Source organism: Bombyx mori, chromosome 6, assembly GCF_030269925.1.
Source record: "Bombyx mori chromosome 6, ASM3026992v2".
Taxonomy (NCBI): domain Eukaryota; kingdom Metazoa; phylum Arthropoda; class Insecta; order Lepidoptera; family Bombycidae; genus Bombyx; species Bombyx mori.
In genome coordinates, this window is record NC_085112.1 from 3,793,238 (window position 1) to 3,807,676 (window position 14,439).

At 37.2% G+C, this 14,439-nt stretch overlaps 1 protein-coding gene across 1 annotated transcript; it reads left to right on the top strand.

Annotated features, from left to right (window-relative positions):
• Positions 1 to 2,494: 2,494 nt before the first annotated feature.
• CCE-un1 (carboxylesterase clade H, member 1) lies at positions 2,495 to 12,542 on the top strand. Its single transcript, NM_001046946.1, is given in 11 exon segments — positions 2,495 to 2,689; positions 5,683 to 5,876; positions 6,655 to 6,719; positions 6,817 to 6,954; positions 7,083 to 7,364; positions 7,810 to 7,882; positions 8,403 to 8,552; positions 9,192 to 9,419; positions 11,104 to 11,241; positions 11,411 to 11,708; positions 12,136 to 12,542. Coding segments are annotated over 11 exon segments (2,076 nt in total). The 5' UTR covers position 2,495; the 3' UTR covers positions 12,452 to 12,542.
• The last annotated feature ends 1,897 nt before the right edge of the window (positions 12,543 to 14,439 follow it).

Below are 14,439 nucleotides of genomic sequence, written 5' to 3' on the forward strand. Positions count from 1 at the left end.
GTCTCAGTATAGTTACAACGGCTGCCCCACCCTTCGAACCGAAACGCATTACTGCTTAACGGCGGAAATAGCGGGGTGGTGGTACCTACCCGTGTGGACTCCCAAGAGGTCCTACCACCAGTGATTACGCAAATTATAATTTTGCGGGTTTGATTTTTATTACACGATGTTATTCCTTCACCGTGGAAGTCAATCGTGAACATTTGTTGAGTACGTATTTCATTCGAAAAATTGGTACCCGCCTGCGGGATTCGAACACCGGTGCATCGCTACACACGAATGCACCGGACGTCTTATCCTTTCGGCCACGACGACTACAAAATATACAAAAAAGTGTTGTTTTCGACCTTCGATCAATAATAGTAGGTATCAATTTCGACCATAAGGTGGTTGAAGACATTCATTTTTTTTTTCTTACCTTATCTGATTGTCTAGAATGACCATATCCGCGTAACCGTAACTAGTAGGTGAGCTCACGGGGCTCAAACCTGATACTTTATGTCTTTTCTTATAAATTAATGCCTTAATTCCCAGTTTTTTTTTAATTTTCTTTTATTGCTTAGTTGGGTGAACGAGCTCACAACCCACCTGGTGTTAAGTGGTTACTGGAGCCCATAGACATCTACATCGTAAATGCAGTCGCCCACCTTGAGATATAAGTTCTAAGGTCTCACTATAGTTACAACGGCTGCCCCACCCTTCAAACCAAAACGCATTACTACTTCACGACAGAAATAGGCAGGGGGGTGCTACCTACTCGTGCGGACTCACAAGAGGTCCTACCACCAGTAATTACGCAAATTATAATTTTGCGGTATTTTTTATATATTTTTTAACTGTAATTTATTTTCTTATTTTAGACCCAAACAACGTCAAGAATAGTTATAATCAAGGTACTCGATTTTTTAGTACATCGTATGTTTGTCGATAGGTCAAAAATTATTTCATTCAAGTTCTCGTAGGGACCTAATCTTCCATTTCAGATAATGCATGGTGTCCATGGCGGGGACTCTCACTTTCCACGCTTTTCATTATGAATTTACTTTTCTACTTTTTGCCGGCTGCAGCAGTGAGACGAATTGCTACTAAAGCGAGTTTTGAAACTATAATAATATAATATTACTAGTTGGCCTGGCAAACGTTGTTTTGCCATATAATTTTTTTCTAGGAAAGATATAGGTAATAACCTAGATACCGACTGCAGCGCCATCTGCCGGGCTGATTTGTAAATCTAAACCATTCTCGAATTTACCCGAAGGTACACAGAAAATTTCATTAAAACCTGTCCAGCCGTTTAGACGGAGTTCAGTAATAAACACACGCACATGAGAAATCTATATCTATATCTATACTAATATTATAAAGAGGAAAGATTTGTTTGTTTGTTTGTTTCGAATAGGCTCCGAAACTACTGGACCGATTTGAAAAATTCTTTTTCCATTAGAAGCCGACATTGTCCCTGATGAACATAGGCTACTTTTTAAAAAAAAAAAAAAAAATATTTTTTTTGTTTCATGTGTGTTTTAATGTTTCCGAAGCGAAGCGAGGGCGGGTCGCTAGTATATATATAAAGATATCCTAATTCTGATGATCCTGGTCCGGATATTAGGAGGTAAAATTAATAAACATATTATATCGTTTTATATTATAAATATTATAGATATAATACAGGTCAAGGTTAAGTAGTTTATAATAAAACGCGTTAAAAGCAGTCCTGACAGAAGATTGAACGCAATACCATTTATAAAAAAAATGACAAATGATTTGATGATCCCTAATCTCAATTAAAGGAGAATTTAAGTAGGTACCACAAAGCTATGTCGAATTTGTTATATATATTTAAACTGCAATAAAAGGGAATCTCTGAGACACTGATGATAAGTAGATGATTCCAAGGTTTTATCCTTGGCTGTACACCGACCTAACATACCAACGACCTAACATATGAAATTCTCAATCAACACGTAATCGGCAGTAGCAACAGTTTTGCTTACCTTATTTTTCTACATAACATTTCCTTAGTCCTATTGAGTACTGATGAAATTGAAATTCGTATGGGTTTGTAAGACCTCGACCAATTTCTTTTTGGCGCGAATTGGTAATGCATACCGGTACCAAAAAATATCGAAAAGCTTTTAAATAAATATCGAATATCTAGCGTCGTGGAGCGACTTCGTTGAAGAAGATCTAAAGAATATATGCAATCTGTCAAGTCATCACGCTCGTCGAGGTAAAATAAAATCGGAAAAGAAAATAGGACCAAAAAAAGGTTAGGGAAAGACAACCTTTATTAAAAAGCTAAAGTGAGTAAAAATATATTGGTTTAAGTAAGTTAGTATACATAAGTAATAAGTAAAGTATAAACATGTATAAGTAATAAGTCCTTATAGTGATAATAAAAAAAAAGAGGAATTATTTCAGTATTTTTAGTAAAATAGAGATTAAAATTATCGTAGGATGTGGGTTCCGGTTCTGCAACTATCGTTGCTTTAGTGATGATTTGGCACTGGTCCTGTGTTGTTGTTCTGCTGACTTGGTCAGCTCCCGCTACAGCTGTTGTCGGAGGTGCGCCGGCGTCACCTCCGGAACCCGATGCAGCTGTAGTTTTCATCCAGCGACATGGCAGAAGCGCGAGGCTAGAGGGTCTCAAAGACGACAAACTCGGTTACTACACTTTCTTTGGGATAAGGTAGGTTTAATAATAACTTTTCAATTAGCTCCCCATCTCAATTGAAAACCTTATGATATTAAAGAAAACATAGTGGCTGAATACATCCAGGCGTGCTCGTGTTGAGTGATGCGACACTACCGGGCTTTAAAACGTGAAAGTAAGTAAGGGAACATTTAATTTTACATAGGAAGGCTCGACGAATTTCAGCCCTCAAAACAGGCCAGGTTTCGTAGCGGCTATGGCTATTTTTGCCTACCTATTCCCTGGTAGCCTAAGAGGCTATTTCAGTTTTGCGTGGACCGGTCGGTCAGCTTTCACGGACTCAACCTGAGAGCCTGAGAGCACTAGCAAAAGAAGTGCTTCGCAGTATCTACCACCGGATCGGAATCACGACCCACTGAGAAGGTCCAGCGAGAAACTTAGTGAACTATGTTTATGAGTTAGTTCGCCCGTCGAACTCTTCTCCGTAACTGACGAGTTCGAAGAGGACGGTGACCGCTGCTTGAACAGCGTAAAGGAGTAGATCCAGGGGATCCGATAAGACGTGTTTCGGGTGATTGCGTTTTCCGTTGATGATGATGGTGTTGATTACATAGGTGCCTGCGTAGCACGGTTCCAGAACAATTACCACAGTGAAAGAATACCATCGTGTAATTAAAATGATACTCTAAAAGTTCGTAAATTTTCATATTACGGTTGGCAGGATATTTTAGAAAACCAGACGAGCAGTTAGAAACAACCAACCTATCTATAGTTAGCGTGAAACAGTTATGCTGTCCGGCTTATAATCGCTATAGAATACAACTGAGACTTCGAAATCATGTCGAAAAAATGTGAGCTTCGAATGCATATTGAGAGCACACGAAAAAAGGTCCTCTGATTGTGTATTTAAATTTTTACAGTACTTAGTTTTACTATCTCATATACAGATAGTTGATGACTAAGTACAGCAACTTAAAGAAATTTAGAACGATAACATAATTACAAAATACACTTCGTAGATAATGGCCATAGTGCTTCTTTGAGTGGACTGTATTTAGTTCTGATTAAACTTACAAACGTTGATTACTGAGCTTACTAGGTTTATGGTGTCATAATCGAGTATACACACATTTATATGATAAAGGGGCTTATACCATATTGCAGTTAAGTAAATAAAATGTAGCTTATAACTAAAGCCACATGCTTTGTGAATAGTACTGGATAAGACAAACCAATGTGTCCAAAACAGATAAATTTATTAGTAATCAAACAAAGTTTAACTCACCTACAAGTTGCCGTAATATTACTATTACTCTGTATGTATGAGAATTTAAAAATCTACAGTTTGATGATAACACAAAAATTAGGAATAAGTGAAAATGTGATAAAAAAATCCATTACAGTCAATGATAGTAGTTAAGTTAGTATAGTAGAGAAAAGTTGGATGATTGTACAAAACATGATATTTTAATGGTTTCTTTGTAATGAAAATAATATATCTTACGTACTATGGGGAATGCGAATCCTACTAATATTATAAACATAAAATGTTTGTACAGATGGTTGGATGTTTATCACTCAATCATGAGTAAACAGTTAAACAGATTTGGATGAATATTGGCACATAGATAGACCAAATCCTAGATTAACACTAATTTAAATATTAATTATTAAGTATTATAACCTATATAAATTAAGGTAATAATACTTTGCAATAAATTTACTTTAAATGTTATTTTAATTGGATTTTAGTTCCGTTTTTCTTCTTAGATCGCTTTGGTGTCGATTTAGATAGTGCTACAATTTTATTACCGTAATTTAGTTAAAGGAGCAAAATATTAATATGTATTAAGTTCTTTCTCCTAAAGAAATGTAAGGATTGTCGGTCTGCGTTTTATGTGTTATTTATGAAAATGACTTCGTTAACTTTATGAATGAAGATTTACTTGAAAAATACATATTCATGACAGTCATTGTCATTAATAAATGCTGAAAGTGGCCTGAGTTCACCTGGGCAGTTCTTACTTTTTACATGGTCAGCTATATGTTAGCTGTTCGAGAGTATCTTACTTAAGTTACTGGAACCCCCGCGGATGTCTAAGGCGTAATTACATGCGGTAATTCGACGCGTTATAAGAGACGTTATAAGAGTATAAAATTATTATTTTCAGGACAATTACCGTAACATTCGTGTTATGAACAGGTCTGTTTGCTCTTTGTCTGGGTGCTTTTTATCTATATAATTATGTATTTATTTAAACGTATATAAGTATGTATGACAGTTTCTGGTACCCAAAATGCAGGAAATTCTGATTTGAGGCCTGATGACCGTTTGTGATTTGTTCCCAGTATAACAATCTTATTATTACCTATTATGCCCTTCAATAAGTTTGTATTAAGTGTGCCACGTGCTGAGTGACCTTCTCCAATAGTAAAATGATTTATTACTAAACGTGATAATTTTTTAGAAATAAATTTAATATTAGCGGATGTATAGATAACTGTTTCCGTTGCTCAGCAGATTAATCGCTATTTTACGCAACACATTCAATCTAGGCATTTAAATTTATTTAAAATAGCTTCTGTTATCGAAAGGATTTGACAATTTCTAGATAGTTTTTTTAAATTACTACTAAACTTAACCAATAAATGGACTACCAAAACTACCGGTGTGTGTAGTTCGCATTGATACAATAATGCTATGATAATGGTAATGGAATTATTATTGATCGAATCTAAGATTAAATTAAAGATTAGATATAATGCTTTCTGTAATTACGATACCTAAAATAAAAAAATATTATTTTAGAAATTAGAAACAAGAGCTTGATATTTGCTGAAAGTCTACGCATTGTCAATAAGACATTCATGGGAAAGAGAAACACACACACACACATACTTAATAATCATATCGCTATAAGTATTATTACAAATGTAACGTAATGTGTGTATGTAAAATATTGAAGCAAGAAGTTTCATTGATACGATCTTAGTTATACTGTATTTCATATTTATTTAACTTTCTGTAGATATGCTGAGCCACCGCTAGGACCACGAAGGTTCCAACGGCCAGTGAGGCAGTATTTAGCAAGTGAGCTGAACGCCACGAGACAATGCTTACCGTGTCCGCAACGAGACCCTTACTATCCCGACCGATTTATTGGTCACGAAGATTGTTTGTGTCTCAATGTATTCGCTCCCAAAATGCCTGGCGATGAACGAGGTAATTAATTTCATATTGTTTTTCGTCCAAACTTTTTTTTTAAGGCTCCCACATACTTTTGTTTAGCCATATATAAGGAATAAAATAATTATGATATAAGGATAGAAAAGTCTGGTAAGGTTGGCAGCGACTTTGCTATGCACGTGGCATTGCGGTAATTATTGCACGACGGTAACCCCTTGGTGGGCCGAGTGCTCGTATGCCTACAAAGGCAATAAAAAAAAGCCCACTAAAAACGAGCATATATTTTTGATAAAACCTTTTTTAAATGAAAGGCCAAGCCATGTAATGGCCCATGGCCAAAATGCTATAACGTAAATATAAAAGCGACAATATTGTGAATTCACTATCCGCGGAGAAATAGCACAGGACTGTTTTGCAAGAATGGACACACGCTTCTCATTATTGAGCGATCCTAGCAGAAATAAGCAAAATGGTGCTGAACCCTCATGCGAGCTTGCAATACGCCCTACCACCACACCATTACTTTAAGATAAGAACGAGTAGTTATTTAGGAAACTAGCCTATCGGGCCTACCCTTTCAGACAAATTTTAAGGAATTTATAGCAGAACTCGCAGAAGCCGAGGACATCTGATTACAAAAAGTAGGTGTTGTGTAGAAATTGTAACAGTCAAGTACTTGGGTATGCGAAAGGCAAGAGACCGAAAACAATTGGGTGCATTTGAAGAGACCTACACTCAGCATTGGGTGGACACGGGTTGAAGAAGAGAAAGAGAAGGGTACTCCTTGCTTATTTGTATAATTTTGACTTTACAGGTTGCCCAGTAGTCTTCTTTGTCCACGGAGGCAACTATAAAAGCGGTTCTGCGTCTGCGTATGGAGTAAGATGTGAAACATTTAAAAATAAATTTGTAATTTGACTAAACTTTATACACGATACATATTTAATGTTAACAAAATAAATATTTACTTCCATAGGGCCAACATCTTACTCAAAAAGATACTATATTGGTGACGGCGCAGTATCGCTTAGGATCTTTAGGATACCTTAGTACTGATGAAAGAGATGCAGCTGGAAACGTTGGTTTGTTTGACCTACATGCTGTAATGGCCTGGGTAAATACCTGCTTAATTTTTAAATATTTACATTTATTTATATATACATAATTCTGTTACGAAATACGTTAAGTCGCTTCGATTTCCAAACTTCAACAATGAATGTCCAAGCATTTTCAACTTTTTAGATTCAAGACTATATAACGTTTTTTGGTGGTGATCCAACTCGAGTTGTTGTAATGGGCCAAGGTTCGGGTGGGAGCGCTGCATCACTTTTAGCAATGTCAGCGGAAGGACGTACCGCGACTGGTGTCGCTGCGTTATCAGGTGCTCCTCTATCACCAGGGGCAGTTAGACCTGAACCAGCTAAACACGCCGATACCATAGCAGAACGTACTGGATGCCCAAAGAGACCTGCAGAGAGTCTTATTAAGTGCCTTCGACAGGTACCCGTGGAAAAACTAATTATGGTGAGTTATATCGACATTCTTGAATTATTTGTATTTTCAAATTGGTGCTTGTAAACACAGAATACGAACGCAAACAATGCAACTGAGATGCGCACACACACATACCTTCTTAATGGAGCTGAAGGTGGCACTCTGAATGTACTGTTTATGCGTTCTCATAATAGCTTAAAGATTAGTATAATGATGCATGTACTTTGAGGATTTTTACTAAGTTAAACTAATTAACATTTTTTTTTTAAATAGTTACATTAGTTTACATTAGTTATATCTTAAATTTTGGCGTAAGGATTAAATGAAAGTTAAAAATATGGCACGTAGACAAAATTATATAAATAGTTACAATGTTTCGTTCATCGAGTCATCAGACACTTATTAGGCAGTCTTCGGAGAACGCTAAAAAATGCACATCTTAACATGCGTATTGATTTCGCATTTACTCTTTAAGGCCGATGAAGACTTAAGCATGGATAACGCTATGGACACAATGAAATTTTTGGATGAAATATCTGGACGCTCAGGCAAGTATATATTTTATTCATCTAATAACAAAGCATCTAAGTACAGTAACGCCAAGTCACAAACGGCGGTCATTTAACTCCTTCTCAAGCAATCTTTTTTCCGCTCCCTATTCACTGGTACCCCCTAAGGGAGTATTCCAGCTATATACGAACGGGTAGGTGAGTTCACGGATTTAACCTAACGCTAGCCCTAGCAAGACCTTCGCAGAATCTACCACCGGATCGGGATCGCGATCCCCTGAGAAGATCCGGCGAGAAACTCAGTTGGCTGCATCTACGCGTTAGCTCGCTTGACGAACTCTTCTTCGTAATAGACGAGTTTGACGAGGACAGTGACCTGTACTTGAGGGGCATGCAGGCCGCGTAAGCGAACACTATACTTGCGTAGAGCAGCTCATCACGGAACAAGCAATTGTTACGGTTCTGAGGACACTGAACTACCTAATGTATAAGGCAATTAGAAACCACCTCGCCTAACTAAAGTTGAATTAAATCTCGAATTAAAAACTCGTAATTGCAGGTGCTGGAGCTCGCGTAGAAGGTGAGGATGACAAACGAGCCTTGCCACCAATTGTATCGGAGAAACCGGCTGATTCTTTAAAAAAGAAAACGAAAAGACCTCCTATGTTGACAGGTGTCACTTCTGCAGAGACATCCAGAGCCGTTTTCGGTAGGTTTCACAAGTAGCTGAACTGAAAGAACTCAATGAACTATTCACTTGAATGAACTGAATGCAACTATTCACTTTGATACATTAGCTCTGATTATTTTTTATTGCTTAGATGGATGGACTAGTATACGACCCATCTGGTATCAAGTGGCTACCGGAACCCATAGACATCAACAACATAAATGCCGCAACCTGACATGAGTTCTAAGGTCTCAGTTTTTACAGAACTATGGCTACCGAACCCTTCAAACCGAAACGCATTATTGCTTCACGTTCATTAATAGGCAGTTGGTGGTACCTAGCCCTGCGGACTCACAAGACGTGCTATCACGAGTAATATTGCAAACTATAATTTTTATTAATAGATGTTATTCCTTTACCGTGCAAGTCAATCGTGAACATTTGTTAAGTACGTATTTCATTAGAAAAAATTGTACCTGCCTTTCTGATTTCAACTTTGGCACATAACATTGCGATGAGATTACACCGGGTGTCTTTCCCGTTTTCTAATATTAAATTCCGGTAATTATAAACAAAGTTTATCTGCATGATATCTACCAGAAATAATGTGCCAGAACGATCAATTAATAATAATACTAATAACAAAATAAAATATATATGATATCTTTTCTTTTGCAGGAAAATACAACAAGTTTCTAACTAACCAATTACAGGCCGTTAAGGACTTCATTAAAAAAGACTTGGTCGGTGGTCTACAAGGTGTTGTGCAAGGCGTCGATGGTCTACTGCCTATAACGGCAGTGGTCGGATCTATACTTCCTATATCATTGACGGATTACTATGGATCGGTCTTCAATACAACTTTAAACGCAGTCGATGGTCTATCTCAAATAGTTGAAGCCACAGGTAAGACGAGGATATTCTAAAATCATAGGTATCGTGGGAAATATGGCAGGTTCAACAATTGACTTCTCTTCTTTTTCTCCATCTTACCTAACTAGGTGGGATCGGCACAGCTAATTTTTCTCTTCCATTCTCTCTCTTTCGTCATTCGCACACTCCATCCATGTCTTCTTCGGTCGACGTCTTCCCTCTTCTACCTTGTAGTACCATTTCCATACATCTAGTCACATGCATCTTCTCTCTACGCATCACATGTCCATACCACTTTTTTTTTTATCCTACCTATTCTAGTGTAACCTCGGGGGCTATTCTAGAATTCGGTGAACCGAGCTAGTAGATGAAATTACGGGGCTCAAACCGGGAGTGTTGCTAACACTGGCTCTAGCAAGAGCAGTGCTTCGCAGAATCTACCACCGGATCGGAAACGCTACCCACTCAGAAGATCCGACAAGAAACTCAGTGGGCTAGTCCATACCACGCTAACCGTCCGCTCTTTAATTTGTTAATTACCGGGGCTACTTTCACACTTCCTCTGATATACTCATTCGACATCTACTGATATACACTCTACACTCGTATCACACGCTGGAAATACATATGGCGGTATTCAAATCATGCAGATAGATAGATACCATTTTTTTCTAAATACGTATTTATCAGGTATTCACGAATTCTACAATAAACGAAACTCGCAAAATTTATAAACTTCTGTAATTATTGGTGGTAAGACGAATTGTAATCCCGTATGGGCAGTTACCACCATCCTTACCACTTAAGCAGCTTCTGAAGCAGCCAAGCATTTCGTTGTGAAACTTGGAACGGTCACAATAGAATTCATTTGAAATTACTATCAGAGCTTTTATAGCACAGATCAAGCTAATCAGCCCACTTAGTGATAAGTGGGAATCGGGACCTGTAAAAGTCACAACCATAGATAATTCTACAGGTATGGTAGGTAATTTTACAAATTCAGTACATTGATTTTGTAAAAATCTAAAGTGCACTGTGGCTTCTCTGGAAATATTAATAGGAGAGCAGGTGTACAGTCCGGTCCGAAAAAAATATTTTAGGGTCCTTTGAAAGCGTTACACAATGGCACCCCTCCAATGTTATCATCCCCTGTCTGTGTTAAACCTAACGGTACCCCAGATCCGACACCCTTCAGGTAAACAAGATTGTGTTTAGGGTTCAGTTGGGAAACGTGTTCCTAACTGATTCCAGAGTGATATGATCTAAATATTTTGTGAGCTTTGACTGATGTTTGAGTTACGCTACAATTTTATTACAGCTTAAGTCAACATGTTAGATATCTCAGAAATAAACAAGGAAGTAAGATTCTTTATTTCCAAAATCAAATTCCACATTCAAACAGCCCGAAGCTAGGTGTTCTTGTGTTATGGATATTATTTAAAAGATTTCGGATTTCAATAAAGTTTCCTTCAGCGATAATTATTCAAAATATAAATCTGTTCTTAAAAGCATTAGGTACTTACTCAGAAATACATACTTTACTTAAAAATAATTTACCCACCGTCCTTTTGTTTTTTAATTAAGAATCATGGCTTTTGTTTTCAAATGTGCTGTTAATCTACCTACGCAAAGAAAGGAATAAATATAGAGTTTTATAATTTATATTTATGTATTACGTGCCATTCGAATTCGTTCAATGTATGTTTAAAAATCACAGGTGATGCTTTGTTCAACTTTCCTGCGTACCAGAGTGTTCGCCAGTGGAGCGCAGGGGGTCCCGCTTATCTATATAGCTTTGAATACGTTGGGAACCTTAGTAAAGGGTCATATTTTCTACCTGGACTTGCCCTTACTGGTTAGTACAACTTTTTGTGGATACATATTTTGAAGAGCAGAAAAATATATTGAAATCATTGCTTTTGCTTTAGAAAAGTCACTACCGATTATTAATATAAAATTGATTTAATTTCATTACAAGTTTAATTAATGTTGAAAGCAAATTGATAACTTTGCTCTTTTTTTAGATAACTCAAATGATATGAAAGTATATGAAAACAAAATGAAGGGCCCAGCTCACGGAGATGAGCTTGCCTACATATTCGAACCGTTGGACAACGAAGGAAAATCAATGAGTGGTGCAGTATCCGACAGTGATGCTAAAGTTAGGGACAACTTTGTAGATCTCATTTCCAAATTCGCGCACAGCCTTAATGGAGAAGAGAACAATACAAAGACGAATTTGATGGGCTTGCAACCGTATTCAGAAGAAAATGATCAGTTCTTAAAAATCAATGATGGCATCAAAACAGATAAAGGGTTTAGGTACGTGAAACATTAGAATTCAACTCAGGTCGGATTTAGAGGTCTGGAGGCATCGGGGCAACAGAGATGCCGAGACCCCTGGCCCCAAATTATTTTCCAATAAAATGAACAATTTTTTTCAGTCGAGTTTTCCAATATATAATTTATTGTGAAATCACGTAGATTTTCATAGTATTTAACAAACATATATAAATATAATCGGAGACAAGAATTATCTAAAATTTAATTTCGGAGGAAGGAAAAGATGTTTACTTGTGGAAATTTGAATTTTTTTTTCTAAATTCTCTTTTGTAGGGGCCCTCCATTTGTCCTAAATCCGGCCCTGATTCAACTCATACTTTTAGTGAATATATTGATAATAGTTATGATATTTGAAGCGTTTAGTTTGTAGCGATTAGTTTGTAACTGAAATTAAAACTATTCTCAGGTTTTGCCAGATGGGCTTATGGGGTGGAATGGCGGATAGACTAACAGGAGCTCTCTGCAAAAATTTAATTGGGGATTTGTTATCCAAATTGCCGATACCCTTGCCAGTGGACAAGTTGCCGGTAGATAATCCTTTGAACAATTTGGGATTAGGCAATCTCGGAGGAAACAAACTACCATTAAACAACCTTGGGGGAAATAAAAACATGCTGGTGCCAGGTCTGCTCGGCAGGAAGCCTACAGAGCCGCCGAGGGTCCAACAAGTAACCAGGAGGACAACGCGAGGCTCTCTCTTTGGACTTCCTATAGACTTTTAAGTTCATTACCTCTGCAATAATTAACATGTTATGTAAATTGTTTGCCTGATAGGACTATAAATTAATTAAAAAACAAAAATTAATATTGTCTAACATGTTTTGGTTTTTACTTTTTCTTTACCATAACAAAATAATTGCGTTAACATCATAAATACTCGTAATGACATTCACAAATCAATTAAAAGAGAGATTAAAAATGTAAACATCGACTTGTTGATCAATACTGAAAGTACTGAGAATCCAACTACAGTACGATAGTATTTATTAATCATAAAATTTATATTCTCTATTTAACTCTTGTATATTTATTGTGTACTTGCTGACCCGGCAGACTTCGTAGTGCCTCAATCGATTAATAAAAGAGGGACCTAAACTTTAGTATAAAATGGACTTAAAACAAACAAAAGGAATCCGTCCGACGGGGGACACATCAAAGGAAAAACAAAATTGTTATTTTTATTTAATTCCGGGCATTTTCATATTTATCTACCTTTTAAACCTTCTCTGGACTTCCACAAATAATTCAAGACCAAAATTAGCCAAATCGGAACAGCCGTTCTCGAGCTTTAGCGAGACTAACGAACAGCAATTCATTTTTATATATATAGATTACGTCTTTCTGTTTTCATATAAAATTAATAGATATGTATGTAACTACTCAGGTTAATATAAAATTGCGGAGATGTTATTGTATATGGACTTTGGTAGACAGTTACAACAAGCTGGCCTTGAGCTCGTACACCCGTCTACGGAATAAAAAATAAATTAAAAAGTATAGGTACTAAATGTTAATTGTACAGATGAAAATACAATTTAGTGCTAAACGCAAATTTAGGTGTTTGTGCAATTATTGTGGATGGCCTGGAAACTTTGGTGCTTAATTCTAACTCTCAGCTGGGAGTGCAGAGTTTGCTAACAACAGCCCGAGTGGCCCCCTAAGGCCTAATAGTTCAAGGACAGCAGTTCTTCGCGAATGTATTTAATACCAGATCGGAATCGCGTGCTTGTGAGAAGAGCTGACAAGAAATGCAACAGACTTATGTTTTGGATTAAGTGTTTGCGAAACACTTCAAGTGTGTCATTAATGAAAAGCTTCCTTTATTTATATTGTTCGGCTGGGTGGGTAAACAACCGGGGAGACTCTTACCACCACGTTACAGATTATTTAAATATTGAAATAATTAGTGACGATTTAAAATACTATGGTCTGGGTTGTATATTCAATTCTCTAAATAAAATATTAGTCTTTTTTTTTCTTGTAGGCAGACGGGCATACGGCCCTCCTGATGGTGAGTGGTTACCGTCGCCCATGGACACCAGTAATGTCAGGGGCAGAGCCAAGCCGCTGCCTACCGTTTAATACTCTCCACAAGCCACGTTTGAAGAAGGACATGTCATAGCGCTTGGGAAACACCGTGGAGGGGAGCTCATTCCATAGCCGGATGGTACGTGGTAAAAAAGACCTCTGGAAACGCACTGTGGATGACCGCAGTAGCTCCAGGTAGTATGGATGAACTCTACTCCGGTGGCGGGCGGTGCGATGGTAAAAACGAGATGCCGGAATCATCTCGAACAATTCCTCAGAGCAAGTCTTCAAAGAAGATTTCTTTCCTTCATTGCTTTGATCGCTTTTAGTACGAATACTACATGGACAGGCAAACCTTTTTGTGTCTCAGGCAATGGACGTTTAAAAACCTATAAACCCATAAATAGCCATACATGCATTCGACCAATACCAAAATTGTTTTTAATTAATTATGTTTACGAACACCCTGTTTTGAACGCAAGCGTTCTGCTATTTACTATCACGAAAGTTCATGCGGGTACGTGGTTCCGAGAAGTTACTATATACTATATATACTATTACTATATATGTACGTACGTATCTATGTATGTATGTACATCGATTGCCTTACTGTATATGAGTCGACGTGCCAGAGAAACTACCCAGTAGCAAACAAAACTTGGTCATAATGTCTCGTGTAGTA